This window comes from Ochotona princeps, chromosome 2 (assembly GCF_030435755.1).
Source record: "Ochotona princeps isolate mOchPri1 chromosome 2, mOchPri1.hap1, whole genome shotgun sequence".
NCBI lineage: Eukaryota > Metazoa > Chordata > Mammalia > Lagomorpha > Ochotonidae > Ochotona > Ochotona princeps.
In genome coordinates, this window is record NC_080833.1 from 161261177 (window position 1) to 161281676 (window position 20500).

The window sequence follows — 20500 nt, forward strand, 5'->3', positions numbered from 1 at the left end:
ATGCTGGCAGGTGCCACTCTGTTTAGCCACCCCTGCCCCAGTTCTGGGTCACAAGAAACACTTTGAATGGTGGCATTCACATGCCAAAGGCCTTATATGCTGCTGTTGTTATTTTATTTTTTTATTTTTAAGGGTCAGGATAGTACTAGGGTTGATATGAAGGTTACAGGCCACAAGGATCGGATCCTGACACACAGCAGGCCCTCAATACAGGACATTTGCTCTTCTTAATGTGCAGATAAACCTAGAAGCAGAAGTGAAGGGCATTCTAGGTAGTGCGAACAATACAGGCAAACAGGAGGCAGGGATGTGCAACTGTGAGGCAGAAAGAGGACATACTTCCTGAAGATCAAGGTATCAAGCCACACAGGATGTAATCCTTCTCTTGGTATCTCATCTTCCTGTGGTTGTCTAGGATCCAGCTTCCCCTAAATGGTCCCTGATTTGTCTTGCATTTGTTTGGGATGCAGGTCTCCTGGAGCACCTGCTCCCTGTGTCTTCAATGATGGGTTCCCAGAGGATGTTCAGCCTCCCCTTGGGACTCCTGCTTGGCTCTGTGCTCCTGGTGGCTTCGGCCCCAGCCACACCAGAGCCCCACAGCTGCAGCAGCAAAGAACAGCAGGTGACCCTCAGCCATACCTACAAGATCGACGTGCCCAAGTCAGCCCTGGTCCAGGTGGAGGCTGACCCTCAGCCTCTCAGTGATGAAGGGACTTCCCTATTGGCCCTGGGGGAGGCTGGGGAGGAACAGAACATCATCTTCAGGCACAATATCCGCCTTCAGACGCCACAGAAGGACTGTGAGTTGGCAGACAGTGTCCAGGACCTCCTGGCCCGGGTGAAGAAGCTGGAGGAGGAGATGGCAGAGATGAAGGAGCAGTGCAGTCCCCAGCGCTGCTGCCAAGGAGCTTCTGGTGAGTTCTCCACCTGATATTCACTCAGCAAGCATGCAATGAGCACCTGTGCGTGCCAGGCGCTGTACCAGCTCGTGAACACGGAATCTGGAGCATTTGCCCTTCTCACCCTGGGCTTCTCCAGAGGTGGGGTGGGCTATGTTCCTGCTGTGTATGTGTTTATGCAGTGGTCCTGACTCCAGGAGGCCTCTGGAAGCCTGAGCAGTGAGGAACCAGTAACCCATGAGAAGAACCTAGACTCTGGAGGCCAGCACTTCCATATGGGGCAATTAAGGACTCTAACCTGTGGATCCAGAATGTATGCAGAAGGAACAAACAGAGGCTCTGGAGAGGGACAGGACTGGGTTTGAATCCCAGTTCTGCTATTTTTACATGTGCCCTTGGACCGATCCTGTAAGGGGATAATTGTAGCAGTTAGTGTAGTTCTGGAAACCACACATGGTGTATTTATGGGCTCCTAGCCCACAGTAGATGTTCAGTAAATTGCGATCATTTTATAAACAATAAAGTACACAGTTTGAGTTTTTACAAATCATGAGGGTTCCTTTCTTCATTCTCATCTTTTTAAAAACATAAGCTGCCCAGGCTGATGGCTGATCCAAATGGCCATGAGTGAGACTTTGGCATAGGATTTTATACTGGAAGGAATCACGGAGGTTAAGTGTGTTTCCTAAAAATGCAGACACAGCCTGGCACCACAGATGCTGCCATCTGTGGAATCGTCCAGGAGTGTTTTTAGAAAGAAAAACTTTTCTAAAAAGCAAGAGAAAGGGTTGCACTGGCCTGCGTTCCAGGTAGAAGCCGTTTGCTGTCCTGGGTCAAGAAGGGAACCTGATCCAATCTCTTCTCCCACATTCTGGCCCACAGCTGAGCTGTGTGTTCTTCAGCGTGGCCTATTGTTGTTGTTGCTGTTTGAGATTTATTTATTTTCATTGGAAAGGCAAGTCACAGACATGAGAGATAGTAAGGTCTTCCACCTGCTGATTCACTCCCCAGATGGCCACAGCCAGGGAGCTGGATTGGAAATGGAGTATCAGGGACATAAACTGGTGCCTATGTGGGATTGCAAATGGAGCATTAGGTTGGCATTCCCCAGCACAGGCCTTCCACCAGGCACATTTTGCAAACACCTGGCCTTTGTTTCCAGCTCCATCCAGCCAGGATAAGGCCAACACTCCACCCACTTGCCAAAGGCGCCCGGTTCCTTAGTGTGGCCTGGCCAGCAGTCCACCTGGGTGGAGCTTTTAAGGCCCTTTCATAGAAAAATCAGTGGTAAAGGAAAGGGAAATGGCTTAGATAATACAATCTGTCGGGTGGAGAAAGGAGGGAACATATCTGGCTCACCCTCTCTGTGTGGTTTTCTCGCTTCCAGATCTGAGTCGCCACTGCAGCGGCCACGGCACCTTCTCCCTAGAGACGTGCACCTGCCGCTGCGACCAAGGCTGGGAAGGCTCAGACTGTGAGCGGCCTTCTTGCCCCGGAGCTTGCAGCGGCCACGGGCGCTGTGAGGATGGGCGCTGCCTGTGCGATGAGCCCTATGTGGGCGCCGACTGCGCCTACTCCGCCTGCCCCGAGGACTGCAGCGGGCATGGCGTCTGCGTGCAGGGCGTCTGCCAGTGCTACGAGGACTTCACGTCGGAAGACTGCAGCGAGCGGCGCTGTCCCGGCGACTGCAGTGGCCATGGCTTCTGCGACACGGGCGAGTGTTACTGCGAGGAGGGCTTCATTGGCCCCGACTGCGCACAGGGTGAGAAGCCCGTCTTCAATCTGTCATCTCTCTGAGATCCTGGTACCCAGTGCCCCAGTAACCGAGCGTCACGTCTAGGGGACTGGCCCCCTTAGCTCACCCAGAATCTCCTCAAGTGCTTGTTAACACATCCACTGCAGGGCCCCATTCTCTGAGTCAGCAGGTCTGGGTGGGGGACTGAAATGTGCTTTTTAAAATAAGTTCTCCAGTGATGCTTCTGCTGTTGGTTGCGGGCCTGACTTCTGAGGATCATTGGTCTTTTTTGTGACCTAATGGTTGTGTGTGTGTGTGTGTGTGTGGTCAGTGTTTATTCTCAAGCAGGTAAGTTTTGGGGGCCACTGGAGAGTAAAAATGGAGCCGTCCACAGGTCTGCATCCTCTACACTCGCCATTACAGTGTTCAGTAACTCTAGGTGCTCAGTGGATACTCGTCTGATTCCCCGCCTCCCTCACCCTCTCCATCTGCTTCTCCTCCTGCTGTAGTGATTGCCCCCCAGGGCCTGCAGCTGCTCAAGAGCACGGAGAGTTCCCTGCTGGTGAGCTGGGAGCCCACCAGCCAAGTGGACCACTACCTCCTCAGCTACTATCCCCTGGGGAAGGAGCTCTCAGCGAAGCAGCTCCAAGTGCCCAAGGAGCAGCACAGCTATGAGATTCCTGGTCTGCAGTCCGGAACCAAGTACATCGTCACCCTGCGCAACGTGAAGAAAGATGTGTCCAGCAGCCCCCAGCACCTCCTTGCCACCACAGGTGAGCAGGCAGCCGGGCACCCCATGTCATGCACTTTCTCCCACATTCCTCACAAATAATCCTTGGAAAAGTCAGTCTGTTGTCCTGCTTTGGGATTTGCAAATGTACAACTGCTGCAGTCCTAGGTTCTGGGGAGAAGTGTTCTTTCTCTCTTCTCCCCAGCTCCCTGATGCTGCCTGCTGGATTGGGCTAGAAGGATTCTTTCTGTCTCTGAGGTTAGGAAGGTCTCATTGCCCTGCACTTGCTCTCAAGCAGCCACAGGGGACACTTGCATCTCCAGCCCCTCCCTGAACTTCCAAGGCCATTCAGCAGCAGATTTTAATCAAGAGGGCTGTGAGTGTGTGTGTGTGTCTGCTGCAGCTACTGGATCACACTTATTTCAATAGGAATAAGGACACAAATGGAATAATTGAAGAAAGTTTAGTGAGAAGGTTGTTAACAACAATGTGGGTTTGCCTGGTGGGACACTCTGGGACTGACTTCAGTAGAGACCCACGCCAGCTTGAAGGGGGGTCCAGGATGGATGCTCATTCTGGACTCAGAGAAGGCTGCAGGCATACGTTGCCCAGTGGGGTGCTTTTGCTAGAGGCATGCAGATTTCACAATGCTCCTTAGGAGAATACCATCCTACCTTCTGATCTGCTGGTGGCTGAGTCAGAACATGGCCGGGGATCCTGGCTGGCTGAGCTCCCAAATGTCATAGCCTGAGATGTGGAGCAGAGTAGAGGGTGGCGGAGGCTGCCTGCGGACAGGGTCTCCTGTACAGTACAAGGTGCTTGGGAAGACAAGCATCAATGCTTCCTCTTCAGAAAGGCTGCTCATGGAAGCAGCTTAGGTCTGAAGGGGTCTGGATAAACCTGAGTGATCCATTCCCTCACTCAGCATATTTTTATTAACACCTGATGTGTATCTGGCACAGCAGTGAATGATGATGAAAATTTGCTGCCATGTCATCCTGCCCTGGGCCCCTTGGGAAAGGTCAGGCAAGATCCAATGGATGGGCCTTTGGAATGCATTGTCTTTGTAGGAAGATCAGCTGCATCTCTCTCTCTCTCTCTCTCTCTCTCTCTCTCTCTCGGTGGTAGAAATGAGTACTGGAAATGGTCATGGGAGACTTGGCATCTTGTAATTGGCTTTGTCAGTGTCCTTCAGCCTAAGCACCTAAGAATACCTTAGGAGTTGCGCATGTCATGTTTGCTGATTATTTAGCACGAAAGAGCCCATGCCATTGTATGACGTGATGTGTCTAGTGAGAGGATGTCAGAGGGACTGGTTAAAGAATTTGGGATAATTTAGGGATGGTTTCAGGGGCAGGAGTTTGCTTGGGCTTGGATGCTGTCACAAAGCGGAGTAGCTTTGTGACTGGTTATCTGGTGAATCTTGGCTAGCATGAGGGTGAACAGGAGGGAGCTCATGAGTTGGAGGGGGATGTTCAGTCCTCCCTGTGGCTTGGATGACGGTCCCATGATTTGCTCTGTATTCAGACATGGTCACAGAGAACTCTTATGTGTTTCTTGAGTTTCTGTGGTCAGAGTGGCTCAAGGTGTTGACACTCTGTGAAATGCTTTCTATTCAACTGGAAGACATCAAGCCGGAGAGCCTGGCTGCTCCCAACTGGTCAGAGGTCCATTTCTTCCTCTCCCTTTTGTCTGTGGCTGCTGTTGCCTACAGAGAATCAAGGCCAGCCTGCCGAGGGAGGACAGGGACATGTGTCTGAATATGCTAGCAACACTGTGGCATCTTGCTTGAGAGATGCACGAAATCCCACAAGTGTGAGGGTCGTCTTTGTCTCTGATTCCAGTAAAATCCATTCTTATATGCTCCTGATACTGAGAGACAATTATCTCTGCCATCATCCCGAACATTCTCAGTTCTTGAAAAGAATTCCCAATTCTTTAAAACCATATAAGCCATCTTCTCTATCCTAAGGTCACTTTCATTGCCTGTTGACCTGCCTCGCGGGGATTCCCAGTTTTGAAGAGAATCTAGAAGCAGAACCTAAGGGCTGGCAGAGAGCTGCAAACCAGCGGCAAAGTGTCTGTGGGCTGCTTTATCCGCAACAGACTAATGCAGGGGAGAAGGACCTCCGGGCCACTGAGCTCACAGCATCAGCATGAGTAAATTACTTGTTCCACATTTGTGACAAGTGCTGACCCTGTCTGGAGGTGGAGGGTGTGGCCAAGGAAGGGGTGAGGCGGAGAACCTGGGGGACTTGTCATTATTGTGCCAAACTGGAAGCCTGGGATCCAGCCTCTGTATTCAAAGTGCTTCCCAAAGATCCCAATTCTAGCATTTTCCTCTGGCATCCCCGTCCCCAGTTTCTTCCTGAGAAACACAGCATCCTCACTGTACCGTCACATCTTCTTTTTCTGAAGAAAGGTGATTGTTTCTCTGCTTATACGTTATTGGGAATAAGTGCATGCAGTGACTGCTTCCTCACAGAGATCCGGCAACGGGAGGCCTTCAGGTGCCTGGTAACATCCTGAGATAGTACGGAAGGAGCAGCAAGGATATTCGGAAGGACCTGGTTCATGGTTAAAATCCACCTGCTTTAGAGCTCTGCTTTGAGTGAATACTTGGGGGACAACTTGAGAATCAGGGACTTGAAGGTGGGGGCTGGAGGAAAGAACTGATTGTACTATTACTGTTCCACTCCAGCAAACTGTAAATGCGGTTCCCAGCTTCACATGAAAGGACCCAGGCCTCCTCTCTCTCCTATGGTTGTCGGGGGGCATGGAGCTTAAAGGAGGAGAGTCTGGCTCAGTCCTAACTGATTGGTGTGCCCCACTGGCCCGAGCTGACTCAGTCTGGACAGGGAGGGCAGCTTGGTACCCAGCAGGAAGGGAGAACAGAGACTTTCCCAGTATGGCCTCCATGGGAAATTGAAAGCCGATGGCGTGGGTGCTGGATGAGTAGCTCTGAGAGCGGCAAGGACTGAGGCAGCTTGCAGCCAATGGCCTGTGACTGACCTGCGGGACCCTTGCTCTTCACCGTTTTGTGTTTTTTCCTTTCTGTGCCCGTCCCAGATCATGCTGTGCTTGGTACTGCTTGGGTCACAGAGGAGACAGAGACCTCACTGGACGTGGAGTGGGAGAACCCATTGACTGAAGTGGACTACTACAAGCTGCAGTACGGCCCCTTGGCAGGGCACGAGGTGGATGAGATCATCGTGCCCAAGAGCAGTGACCCCAAGAGCCGATATGACATCACTGGTAAGGGCTGCCAAGGGGCTGGGAGACGCCTGCTGTGAATGCTGGAGTGGGGACAGTGTGCCTAAGAGTCCTGGGGCTTCAGGGTTATACTCAGACATTGACCCCTGAAACTCGCAGACCTGAGCCAGCTGTAGAGGCCTGCAGACTGTGTCAGACCTAGAACTGGAATCCCAGGGCACCTTGGTAATAATAGATGACCTGTGCAATGTTCTGCCAGGTCCGCTAGCCGGTAGAAGTCCCTGTGAGGGCCTCCAGAGGGATTGAATGGTGTTGGATGAATTGTGTGTGCACGTGGTGGGGTAGGTGTGTGGTGCTAGGAAGGTGTACTGAGACTGGTTTTTTTGAACACAATCCCTGGAAGGAATTGTGTTAGGAGGGCTGGGGGCTCCCGGTCCCAGATGACTAAACTAATGCTGTTGAGGCCTAAGAAACAGGCATGTGGATATGGACCAAGTTTTTCAGAGTTTAATAAAAGTTACACACAGTTATGAATGCCTAACTAGGTATCGGACCGTGGGAGGAGGCCTGAGCAGTTTGCCTGCTCTGAGTCCCAGTCCTGTGGTCCCACTGCCCGCGTTGAGACGTGGAGAGCAAGGTGGGGTTCTGTTTCTGGGCACTGGACAATGACAGCATGGTCCTCATTTGGATGTTTTGTCTGCTTTTGCCACCGGGGACAGGAGCAACAACCATTCAAATTGCTTCTACAGAGAAAGAAGTTTAAGGGACGTGGAAGGAAAAAAAATCTTAGAAAAGAAACTTTTAAGGGAAAAGGACTGTTAGGAGCAGGAAGACTTTGGGGGGCATAAATAAAGTCAGGAAACAAACACTAGGAGCCCCAACAAAGGGCGGGAGCTGCTTAGGAACCACTTCGCATGCTCAGGCCCTTCCTCCCGATCAACGAGCCCCCTACCTGGTGTTTTGCGTTTCAAGGGGCCCAGGAGGCCTCCAGGGGGAAGCAGCATGGGGAATGGGGCTCAGAGCCTGACCTCTCATCCAGCTCTGATGCCTGCCTGCAGGTCTGCAGCCTGGCACAGAGTATAAGATCACAGTGATCCCCATGAGAGGCGACCTGGAGGGCAAGCCCATTCTCCTGAACGGCCGGACAGGTAAGAACTACCTGCAGGTGCGGTGGGTACTCATCCTGTTTGCATGAGCACATTTTCCACAGCTGACTCCTCTCATGATAAAAATGTCAGGAATTGGCACACACAGATTCCATCCCTTCATGTAGGAGGAACTGTTTGGGGGCGGGGGCAGGGAAGCAGGAGCCTCCAAGTGCCCATCTCTGAACACTGCTCCGTTTCAGACTTTGGCAGCTGCTGAGTCAAGGAAAGGCCATCCTGACTCCTTCCTGTTTCGCTGCAGGTTGTTAGGACATGCATTAGCTCGGACCTGGGCACCCTCAGGTCCATATCATCCACAGACGGGGAGTCTATGTTTTTCTCTGGCCACATCTGTGTTTTCCTCGTGAACACACCCAGGCAGTCAAAGGATATTAAAGACCTCATCCAGAGGAATGGTATTTTAAGTATTTATTTATTGAGAAGATATACAATGATGAAACATTGTGAATCAGGTGTTTCTGACAGCAAATTGTGATTTATTAATAACAGAATTTGAAAACACTGTGGGCACATATTCGGGATATCTTATTAACATTTTACTTTTTTTTAGTGTCAATTATGAACATTTGGCTTTTTAATAGTGGCCTGCTTAACCCACATTGGGAACCTGAAATGTAAAACCTAACGCCCCGGTGGAGACTCACAGCTGGGGACTGCAAAAAGGGGCCTTTGCAATTTGAACCTTGTTCGAAAAGATTTTTCATGCTTTCCTGTTGAGTTGTGCATGTGACCGATCGGGGTGCTGAGAATAATGAGAGTTTAATTCACTATTCCAACTGCTTAGGAGTTTGCATTCTGGTGCAAGAAGGTTGTTACTGGGCGATTACAAAGGGTTAAGTATGGTTCCAGTTGTAAATGAAGTACCACAGACTAGCCTGGCCAAATACGAGACTGGTGAAACGCATTAGTCCGCTTCGCTTCCACTGTCTTTCTCTGCAGCTGAAAATCGAGTTTACTGTGTGTGAGGCGTCACGGGCGCTAAGCACGCTTCACGCATTATTGACTGGGTTCTCCCAGCTGTCTCACGACACGGTCCTTTCATATTGCTATGGCAACTACAGGAGAGCTGAGAGACTCAGAACCATCTGGGAAAGAAGTGACTGAGTTGTAACTTGAACTCAGGATGCCCAAGACCATCTACTTCACCCCTCCTGTGAGAGATAAGCGCTTTCTCTTCTACAGTCTATGCCACAAAGAACCTTTGCTCTCTGATCACCGAATGCGTGGGGAGTGTCTCCCCATGTCTCTCCACTGGAGTGTCCCAAGGTTCAATCCCACGTCGCCGCATGGGGGCATCCTAAGGTTCAGTTCTGGTTAGATATGATCTACCTGAAAAAAAAATAGTGTGTGGTTCTGCAGGGAGTGTCGATCCATCAGGACCTGCTTTATTTCAGATGCCGGTGCTAAGCACTAGGTTATCACCTGTGCTTCTGACGAACCGGTCGCACAGTGGAAGTTTCTCGGACTTCCTTCCTGGTTCTATTTTGAGTAGCTCACACAGCGCAGGGGAACATTCTGCTATGTTTACCTTTTATGAGAGGTCTTCACAAACTTCGTGGAAAATGTATGTTGTGAACAAACTATATGTGGACTGCTTTTGAGCCCAAACTTAATTTCATATAAAATTACGTATTTGAGTTTTTGGAAAGAGAGACCCAGAAAGAGACAGGCATACCAAGGCCTCCCACCTGTTGGCTCACTTCTCAAATGTCTGCGACAGCTGGGCTTGGGTTGGGCCAGGCCAGGGCTAGGGATTCAATCGGAGCCTCTCACATGAGTGTCGGGAATCCAAGCACAGAGTCATCACCTGCTCCTGCTGCAGGAAGCTGGGCTCAGGAGCAAAGCCAGGACAGGGACACAGGCCCTCTGAAATGGGGTGTGGATGTCCCAGGTTACCAGTACCCCAACTGCTGCAGCAAGCCCATGGCACACGGGGAGGGCACTGGGCTTAAATGCCCTCTCTTCTGAATGTACCACCAAGCAGGAACCTCCACATGCCCATCTCTGAACACTGCTCCTTAAAAAAAAAAAAAACCTGTTTATTTCATTTGGGTAAAAAAAATTATTATGTATTTGTTTAATGTTTTCGAAATGCAGAGGAAGAGAGAGCGCACACCTCCATCCATTGGTTCTCTCCCTAAAAGCCTGTAATGGTCAGACCAAGACAGGCTGAAGTCATGAAGTTGGACCTCTTATTAAGGCAGGGTAGCAAGGTCCCAATTACTCGAGCCATCATCTGCTGCTTCCCTTTAACAGGAAGCTGGGTTGAAGCACACCAGGATCCAAAGGCAGGGATTCTGATCGGGGATCAGTGTGTTAATCACTGAGCTAAATGCCTCACTTGAACACTGTCTGCTTCTTGCTGGAGCTCTCACTGTGTGGACTTACGAAATCATCAGCCTCCGGTCATTCCACCAGCCTGTGCCATGCTTGGCTCCCCTGGCAACTAGCCCTGCATCCTGAAGTTATCCAGGAACCCTGAGCCATACAAAAAGAGCCTTATTACTTCAGGGAGGTCAAGGGTTTTAGGAGCTATGTGCCAGGAAACTGGTACTGAAACCACAAATATTGTCTGGTTATACATTGTACTATCACACACCTCCCAGACTGCTGGCTCATGGCTTCTAGTTCATTTCAGGCTGTTTACTTTCTAAGAAGTGTCTGCAATTCCCCAGTGCCTGATGAGAAGGTATACAATCAGCCCTCTGTATCTGCTGCTCCCACGTCTGCTAATTTGAAAAAATGTACAGAAACATGGACAGATGATGTTTTTCATTTTCTTAACAAAGAAGTACAGCAAACAATAGCTATTTGTATAGCATTTACATTTATTAGGTATTATAAGTAATACAGAAAAAAATAGAATATACAGAAGGACATGTGTGGATTATATGAGTTCCATTCTATCTTAGGTTAGGACTTGAGTGTCCTTGGATTTGGTATGCCTGGGGATGCTGCACCAATCCACCGTGGGTACTGAGGCAAAGCTTTAGTCCTTCTACCATGGCCTCAGTGGACCTATCCAACCTGAGCTGCTGTTAATCTCACTTCTCCACAGCAGACTTTGCTATAGTGAGACTGTTTTCTGGGGTTTCCTGAAATGGAAATTTTATTGATACACATTGGGTTTGTGGTAGTGTGACCCTTGCCTAGAAAAAGCCTTGGCTACTATCTCTAGCTGTTGACTAATTCAACTGAGCAAACATGTATTGCCAGGTACAATTACACAAAAGAGACCTTGGCCTTTAGGGACCTCTGAAGATGGGAGGGCGTGGTCCCTGTCCTTCTGTGGTTTCACAGTATTTATGTCATCCGGGCTTATAGACTTGGCTCATATCTTAGCTTCTCCACTGGAGCCTTCTATAACCGCATTAAATGTTAGCCATCATTGTCTCAGAGTTCTTGGAGCATTTAATCACTTATGGCCTTGAACTTCTAGTAAAACTCTCAAGTGTATTATCTCATCTGGAAATGTTAACTCTCAAGAAGTAGTGCTTTTATTGTTAATTATATCCTAAAGCCAGGATGGCATATTTTTCATTGAATTGCATATAAATTTGTGTCATATGTTCCACTCACAATAGAAAAAGGAGAAAGACTGGGGTTTCTAAGGTCAGAAAACACCCTCAAACAAGGCTAGACTGCTAATTTAAAAAAGCAGTGTCTGCTTTCTCCAACATTTTGCATTCTGTGAGGTGGAAAACATTGTAATTTAAGAACAGCACGGTACAAGCATACCACACTTTAGGTCTTTTCCATGGAACACGTCACACAAAGGAACCACCGCCACAAGAGGGCAGGTGTCAGCTGAAAATCCGCACTCTGGTCACACACTCAGAGTGGACCTGGGTCCTTTTCCAGTGCAACAAGCACAGGCGGGGCAGGAGACGCTACAGTCCTCAGTTGGGAGAGTCCCTGGATTTCTTCTTACGTCCTCACAACCACATTTCCTACTTCACAAGTTCAATAATATTCCATGTGATATAATTTTCATGCTATAGTTGATAAAATGGAAGGCTACAAAGCTTAAGAGACCCAGGGTAAACTACTGAAGAGCTGAACTGCTTTTGGGTCCCAGGGTCATTTGGGACCAAAGTTAATACCCTGTTCTGGAGGTACATTGTGTGATACTAAGCTGAGAGGAGTTGGGCTCTCTGGCACATTCTGTGTAAGTGGTGCCTTTTGAGTAACTTTGCTGTTACCTTGGAATGACAATAGAGAGGCCTATGGAATCGAGGACGTTGAACACAGAGGAACTATGGTCTGAAGGCACCTCTTTGGTGAGCCCACTTTGACACCAGTGGCAGTGGCCCTGACCCCAGCTGTGCCCCCAAGTTCATGTCCCTATAGATTGTACACCCTGGATGTGCCATTTTCTCCTGTATCAACTGTGTGGCCATTATGGGTGGAGAAATCTGTTCCTACTGCCTGGGGCCACGAGCTGCAGTAGGCACTTGCCGTTGGATGTCACAGCTGAGCCTGATGACAACCACTTCCTACCTAATCCTCTGGGGAATCCTGTGACAAAGTGGAAGAAACTCCCGTGGTGTGAGCAGAGCTCCTAATTAATCTCTTCTTTATGTTCAGAAGAGATTTGACCTGGGGCTCCTGTTTAACACAAGTCCTCTAAGGTGGGTCTCACCCATCAAGCTTTACCAGCCTTGCCTTAAATCTCTTTGACTTAAAGGACCCGGAGAAAGGTCCCCCCAGGGCCGCTAGCATCCAGCAGGTGGGGAATTGCAGCCTGCAGAGGAACCTGAGCTCAGGGTACAGAGAGCTTGTTTTGTAGTTGAGGCTACAGCTGCGACTCATCTATGCTTTGGCCGCCTGCTGCAGCTACTGAAAGGCTTATTAGTTGAATGGAAAAAACCTGCTTCATGGTCCCCATGTCCCTTCTTGGCAGAGAGGGAGGCTTTGGTCTTGCAAAGCTGGCCTCTCCAGCACTGTGTTCCCAGCCCTGAGGCTCTGCTCTCATTTTTCTATTTTGGCATCTGTCTTCCATCCCAAGAAGAGCCTTGAATGGGTCTCAGAAGGGCCCCCTTGTGGCTTCATTTATTATTGTCAGGGAATTGAGAGAAGGAGAAAGGCTTCTAAGAGCTATCAACTCTGGGTGGCCTTGCCTTCAACTGACTCTGTGAACTTGGAAGAAGCCCTATCTCCTTTCTGAGCCTAACCATCCAGGTCTCCTATAACCCAGACATGATCGGATTCCCTTTTCCCTTTTCTTATTCCTCAGAGCCAGGAAGCCTTTTGCAGGTTCAGCTCCATGCTTGAGTGTTCTGGGATTGCGGGGGAAAGGAACTCCAGGAATGGTTGCAGTTTTGTCCATGAACTCATGTGAACGACATGGAGCTTTCAGCACATACAGGCAACACCCGCTCTGTTTTGTGGAGCCTGGAGGCTTTTGCTTGTTTATTTATTTTTATTTACCTGAAAGGGAGAGGAGATAAGAGACTGATTCTCTATATATCAGTTCACCCCAGGGATGCCCACAAAAGCCAGGGTTGGGCCATGATGAAGGCAGTAACCCAGAGCCCCATTTGGGTCTGTGGGTGGCAGGGGCCTAAATGTTTGAGTTGTCCTATGCTGACTTCCTAGATACATTAGCAGCGAGCTCTTTGGAAGAGGAGCACCTGGAGCTTGGCACTCCAATAGAGGATGTCAGGGTCTCAAGCAGTGGTTTACCCCACTGCGTCACAGTGTCTGCCTCTCAACATCTTTTTTTGACAACACGATTCTCCCCATGACATGCGTGATCCCACAGCTTTAGGCAAGAACTCAATAGGTGTTTGTGGGATGAGCCAGTGACCACCATCTGCTGGCTCAGTGAACTCTGGAACCTTATCTGACCTCTTTGACTAACATATAACGGATACCTTAAAAATGACTACCTGATAGTCCTTATTAAGGTTACAAGCTTGTACGTAGGAGATCTGATAAATGCCTTGTATTGTGACTGTGAGATTTGATAAATTAACTTATGGAAAGCACCTGACAGTATGTATTCAGTAGGTGGCAGTTCATGTACCAAGTAAAATGTACTCTGGCCCTGGTGATGGAAATACACCATGTTGCACCTGAGCAAGGTGCGTTGCAGCTGATAGTAGAGAATAAAACTCCACGAAGCTGTAACTTCTCTTGGGAGAACTCTGGGTAAAGAGAACAAGAGACACATGGGAAGAATGATGGATGTCTAGGAATCTGAGGGTAAGGAGTTGTTTTGTGTGCCCTTACCCGAAGCACGCCAGTCCGTGTGTGGGTGGGTCTGGGGGCACCCTGCTTAGTTCTATGCTATGCCTTATTGGTGACCTTGGTAGAGGTACCCAGATGGTCTTTGCTTGTGACTTCTCAAATGATAAGATATTGGAAAGGAAGATTGGCATGCAGGGCCAAGCTCTAGGTAATGAATAGGATTTGCAACATGAAAACATAGCAAGCACAGATGTTGGGTGCAGTAAATGCATTATACATGCAAAAAATGGGGACAGATGTGGTTCGCCACGGATGGTCTCGGCTTTTGGAGTGCACAGGTACTATTTGGAAAGCTTTATTTCTTTAAAATATGAGGTCACTTCCAAAAGTTCATGGAAGATGGAATTAGAAGCTAAATTTGTTTTTATGCAAAATAGTTTGAAATCCATGCCTATGAGGGGCCTTTAAAGTTTGTGAAAGATCACATTATGAACAGCTTTGTATGAATTTAGAACTTTTGCATGAAAATAAGCATACACTTTAGCTCGTTTTCTGTGAGCTCTTTGAAATCTTCTTCAGAGAGGCACGTGGGCTCACCTGAGACCTCCTGAAGCGGGATCTGGTGGAATCATACAAAGCACCTAGTATTGGCAAAGGTTGAACTCTGAGGTTAGCAGGGACAGGAATGGAACACATTCAGGATTTCTGAGACCTTCCGGATGTGCGATTGGGAAGCATACCATCTGGGATAGCATAACAAGTTGGCATGGATTTCTTTTTTTGTCTTTCCTTCTTTTCTTCTTCTTCTTCTTCTTCTTCTTCTTCTTCTTCTTCTTCTTCTTCTTCTCTCTCTCTCTCTCTCTCTCTCCTTTCTTCCCTGGAGAGAGAGATCATCCATCCATTGATTGATTCCACAAATGGTCACAGGGATGGAGCTATACCAGGCTTCAGCTTGGAGCCAGGAGTTGCCTCCAGGTCTTCCCTATGGCTGCATGGGCCTAAGCACTTGAGCCATCTTTTGCTGTTTTCCCAGGCTTATTAGCATGCAACTGAATGGAAATGGAACATCTAGATCTTCAACTGGTATCCATGTGGGATACTGACATTGCAGGAAGCTGCCTAAGCCACTCTGCCACCACGCTCTCCTTGGTGGGGATTTCTGATTCATGAATCATTGATGCCACTGCATGCTGTTACACTCCCTGACACATAATGAATGTTCAATGAGTTGTGAGATACATGAACTGAATTTAGAGTGTTTTTATTTGGAAAGGGCAAGAAAGGGGAATACCTGGAAGTGCCAGATCTAGGAATCACAATTTGGAAAGAATGGATAGGAGAGGTGAGGTTTTTTTTCGTATTTTGTTTTTGAAGAAATAGAAAGTGGGAAGGAAGGTTATAAGTCTTTTTAAAAATTATTTCTTTGGAGGGTGGCTTGAAAGAGGAGAGACAGCAAGTGAGATCTCCCAACCCCCAGCAATTCCCCACAGGGCTGTAATGGTCAGAGCTGGGCCAGGCCATGGTCAGGAGCAACGAGCTCACTCAGGTCTCCCATGCAGGTGGCAGAGACACGCACACCTGCTCCATCTTCTGCCACCTTCCAAGGCACAGTATTAGGGAGACAAATTGGAAGCAAAGCAGCTGGAACTCAAGCTTACACTCTGATATAGGAGGCTGGTGTCACGGTGGTAACTGCTTTTCATTGATGACTTCCAAGATGGTCTCCTGGGAGGGCAGCTAGATGGATTCTATGTGTAGACCTAGGCTAGACACATTTGAAGGAGATATACTTTGAGTGGCTGTATCTGAGGGAGTTGGTTCTAATATATTCAGTGATCTGAAAATGAATGGATTTCTTCTTTTCTGTCAGACAGCCCTTTCTCAGTTTGGGGGTCCACCTGTCATGGATGATGGAATGTCTGTTTTACCCAACTGTTGAGTGAGATCACTCTGATGAAATAGACCTTTTAGTATCTGTGACCCTGACCTGCCCATTGGTTTCCTTAATCTTTCTGTCTCGTGTTTTTGTGAAGAAATTGATGGTCCAACCAATGTGGTCACTGACAGAGTGACGGAGGACACTGCAGCTGTCTCCTGGGACCCCGTGAAGGCTGACATAGACAAGTACGTGGTGCGCTACATCTCCCCTGAAGGGGAGAGCAAGGAGACGGCAGTGCCCAAGGACCAGAGCAGCACCGTTCTGCAGGGCCTGAAACCGGGAGAGGAGTACAAAATCTACGTGTGGGCTGAGAAGGGCAGCCAGGGAAGCAAGAAAGCCGACACCAAGGCCCTAACAGGTGAGAAGCCCAGGAGCAAGTGGGAGGTCAGGTTCTGAGTCAGAAGGTCATTGCCACACGGCAATCAGCTGATTGGTTCACAGAGGTGGGAGAGGGGGGTGTACAGCAATGATGCATTTCCTAATTAAGAATTACTTCTCTTTTTAACCTCAAATGAAAATGACCAGTACTTTATATCAGATTCAGAAGATCATATCTGGGCTGGAATTCCACATGCAACTTTCAAATTTTCTTTTCTTTTTCTTTCTTTTTTTTGGTAATGAAAATGCGAAATGGGTGGCTGATGCTGAGTTTGAGTGTAATCTCAGTTTGCAGTGGCTGGGTAGACATTTTGTATAAGATCCGGAGCTGTCTGTCAGGCTGTGGAAATGGTTTGCTTCTTGGACCAACATTCACTCAACGCACTGATTCTGCATTTATCTCTATAGCCCCTGAACCCCAGTGGTTTTTTTTTTTTTTTTTTAGATTCATTTATCTATTTGAAAGGCAGCGCTACAGAGAGAGGGGAAGTGATAGCAGATCTTCCGTCTGTGGGGTCACTCTTCATGTGGTTACCATGGCCGGGCAGGCTCAGGCAGAAGCCAGGAGCCTGACCCTTGAAGCAGCTTTCTTGTGTGGGTAGCAGGGTCCCAGTTGCATTAACAGGGAGCTGGATGAAAAGTGAAGCGGGTAGCGCTGTAGAAGGTCCTCATCCTGGAATCCACTTGAAATGCTGAAACTGTTGGCAGAAGATCAGAGGCAAAGTGTTCAGTTCTTCTTGTCTGCCTCCGTCCCAGACAGGCAGGGGATGTGGAGACTCAGAGAAGCAGGTGCATAGTCAGGAGTACTGTTTCAGGAGCTGACTGTCCGGATGCTGAACCCAGCTCTGCCATTCACTGCCCGAGTGGCTTTGGGCAAGTTTCTTCTCGTTTGTGCCTCAGCTTTTGGGCTGAAAAAGGAAGCTTACACGTTTCTGTACCATAAGGGTGTTAGGAACCGTGCATTAATTTATTTATAAAAATGCCCGACACGTAGTGAGTGCTGCAGAAAAAGTGAGAGTGCATGTTTTTGGCACGTTGAGCAGCATCTGGCCTTCGAACTGCTTTGTGGTACCCTGCCTTCTAGGTCCACATGGACCTCAGCAAGCCGACTGCCCTGGGAGAGGAGAGGCTGACAGTAGGAATGGTGAGATTGAAGCTTGTGAAGGACCAGATCAGGAAACTTCTTATAAAGGCACAAAGACTGAACATTTTTTTCTCTCTTTTAAAAAAAAATGTTTATTTTATTTTATTTTATTTTATTTTATTTTATTTTATTTTATTTATTGCAGTCAGATATATGCAGAGGAGGACAGAGAGGAAGATCTTCTGTCCATTGATTCACTCCCCAAGCAGCCGCAATGGCTGGAGCGGAACCAATCTGAAGCCAGGATCCTAGAGCTTCTTCCAGGTCTCCCAAGAGGGCACAGGGTCCCAAGGCTTTGGCCTGTCCTCGAATGCTTTCCCAGGCCACAAGCAGGGAGCTGGAAGGAAAGTGGAGTAGCTGGGACGTGAACTGGCGCCTATGTGGGATCCTGGCATGTGCAAGGCAAGGGCTTTAGCCATTCGGCTACTCCACCAGGTCCAAGACTGAATGTTTTCCGCTTTGGAACCAGTCTTTGTTGCAACTTCTCAGTTTCTCCACTTCAGCATAAAAAGAGTCAAAGGCAATGTACTTAAATGAACTGACTTTTCTGCGCTGCAGCAACATTTTATTTGCTCAAACCAATAGTGAATAGTAGGGGTCTGGTGCAGCAGCTGAGCCATCATTTGGAGCACCCACTTCCCACTTGGGAGGGACTGGATTCAAGTCCTGGCTGCGTTTCTGATTTTGGCTTCCTGCTAATGCACACCTTTAGGAGATAGCAGATGATGACTCAAGTACTGAGTGCCTGTCACCAACTGCGAGGTCCACATGGAGTCCCTCCTGGCTTTGGCCTGGCCCATTCCCAGCAGCTGTAGGACTTAAGGACTGAACTAGTGGGTGGAAGGTCTGTCTGTCTATGTCTTTGCCTTCAAGGAAATAAATAATCAACAGTGAGTTAGGTTTGACCTATGGGCTACAGGTTACCACTTCCTGGTTCCATTGCACATAACTTTCTGGTTACCAGGAATTTGAGTGTCATGATTAGCATGAGTTTGCTGGTCAACATTTTTAAGGCAATCGAAGTTGGGGTAGAGAGAGCTACTTCAATCCGTCTCTTTCAGACTGGCCTGTGTAAGTGAGCACTCCAGTATATAAGGAGCCAATGGGATGTGATAAGTTTTTAAAGACAGAGTCACAGGGAAAAGAGGGAGAGAGAGGGATGGAGGGAGACATTTTCCATCTGCTGGTTCACTTCCAAATGACTGCAAAGGCCGGGGTGAAACCAAGAGTCAGAAGCTTCATCTGGGTCTCCCATGTGGCTGCAGGGGCCCAAACACTCAAGGCATTTTCTACTGCTCTCCCAGATGCATTAGTAGGGAGATGGATCAGAAATTGAGCAGCTAGGGATGCAACCTGGTGCCCGTATGGGATGCTGGTGTTGTAAGAAGGAACTGCTGTGCCACAGTGCTGCCTGGGGTGTGATATTGCTGCAGGTGGGAGATGCATGGAGCTGCAGCAGGAGGATCAAGAGCCTGACTGATGTCTTTATGGTGTACACTGTCCTTAGAGTGGAGAAGACAAGAGGGCACAGCGTAATGAGCTGTGTTCTTGAGCAAACCAATGTCCCTGAATCTGTGGAGACCTGGTTGGGAGAGGGATCCTGGTGAGCTGTGGGGTGAGGGGACGCCTGCATAGAACCACATGCCGAGGCTTCTAGGGTAAGAATGTGGCAGCTCAGGTCATCCCCAATGGCTTGTGTGGTGTGCAGGTCTGTGTGGTGCTCCAGCAGTACAGGATGTTACAGAGCATTGCAGGAAGCTCAGAGTCCCAGGAGTAGAGTTACCTGTTTTTGCAGTCAGATGTATGAGTGTATTCCAAACTCTGCTCCTTAAGGCATGCATCCCACCGAGTTAGCCTGTTGTGCTAGGCATGAGATGGAGTGCAAGCTTGAAATGCACTTGATTTCAGAGAAAGCTCACAATTTTTAAGATTTATTTTGTTTATTTGAAAAGCGGAGTTACAGAGAGAGAGAGAGAGAGAGAGAGAGAGAGAGAGTCTAAGAGAGATCTTTCCTCCACCGGTTGACTCTCTAGATGTCTGCAATGGCCAGGGCTGGGCCAGACTTATGCCAGGAACTAGAGCTCCATCTGGGTTTCCTACTTGGGTGTTGGGAGCCCAAATGCTTGGGTCATCTTCTGTTGCTTTCCCAGGTACATCAGCAGGGAGCTGGATTGGAAATGGAACAGCTGGGACTCAAATCAGCATTCATATAGCCACTATGCTACACACACACACACACATACACACACACACACACACACTCTGAGAGAGAGAGAGACAGAGACAGAGACAGAGACAGAGAGACAGAGAGAAATCTTTCATCCTCTGGTTCGTTCTTCAAATGAACACAACAGCCAGAGCTGGGCCAGGCTGAGGCCAGGAACCCAGAGCACCATCCTCACTTTCTTCAGGCACTTGGCAGGGTCCCACATCTTGAGCCATCATTCACTGCTTCCTAGGGTACCCATCAGCAGGACGCTTGAATCAGTACTGAAGCTAGGCCTTGAACCCAGGTACTATAATAGGGGATGTAAGACTTATTTTTGTTTAGTAGAAAGGCAGAATGACCCAGAGAAGAGAGCCACAGAAAAATAGATCTTCTAGCTGCTGGTTTACTTCCCAGATGGCTGTAGAGGTTGGGACTGGGCCAGGCCACAGCCATGAACCAGGAGCCAGAAACTCCATCTGGTTTTCTCATGTGAGTACAATGGAACCAAGTACTCACAGTGTCTTCTGCCAGATTCCAGGCACATTAGCAAGGAGCTGGATTGAACGTGGAGCAGCTGAGACTTGAACCAACACTCAGATGTAGGATCCAGCATTGCAGGCAATGGCTGAGCCAGCCAGCATGGGCCCAGGAGGGAGTTCTCAAAGCAGAATAATAAAGGCATTTTGTATCACACCCAATTACTTGGAGTTTGACTCTCTGAGGGTTCACATTTTGAGAAGAAAGTGATTTCCATGGCTTACATGCCTTCAGTAGTCCTAACTCATTTAAGCATGGCCAATGTCTAACTCAGTATCCAGTCTGCTGTATGATGAGGAGGCAGAGACTTGAACTCCACATCTTGTGCAAAGTGAACAGTCAGGAAGCTGTGGTGAGC

General features: G+C 48.6%; 1 protein-coding gene across 1 annotated transcript in view; it reads left to right on the plus strand.

Annotated features, from left to right (window-relative positions):
- The first annotated feature begins 505 nt into the window (after positions 1-505).
- TNN (tenascin N) overlaps positions 506-20500 on the plus strand; it is a 51374-nt gene continuing 31379 nt past the window's right edge. Inside the window, exons 1-6 of the mRNA XM_058657094.1 lie at positions 506-914; positions 2287-2661; positions 3144-3407; positions 6434-6619; positions 7636-7725; positions 15969-16232. Of these exons, the coding sequence (XP_058513077.1) occupies positions 506-914; positions 2287-2661; positions 3144-3407; positions 6434-6619; positions 7636-7725; positions 15969-16232 (1588 nt within the window). The remainder of the gene's footprint in view (positions 915-2286; positions 2662-3143; positions 3408-6433; positions 6620-7635; positions 7726-15968; positions 16233-20500) is intronic.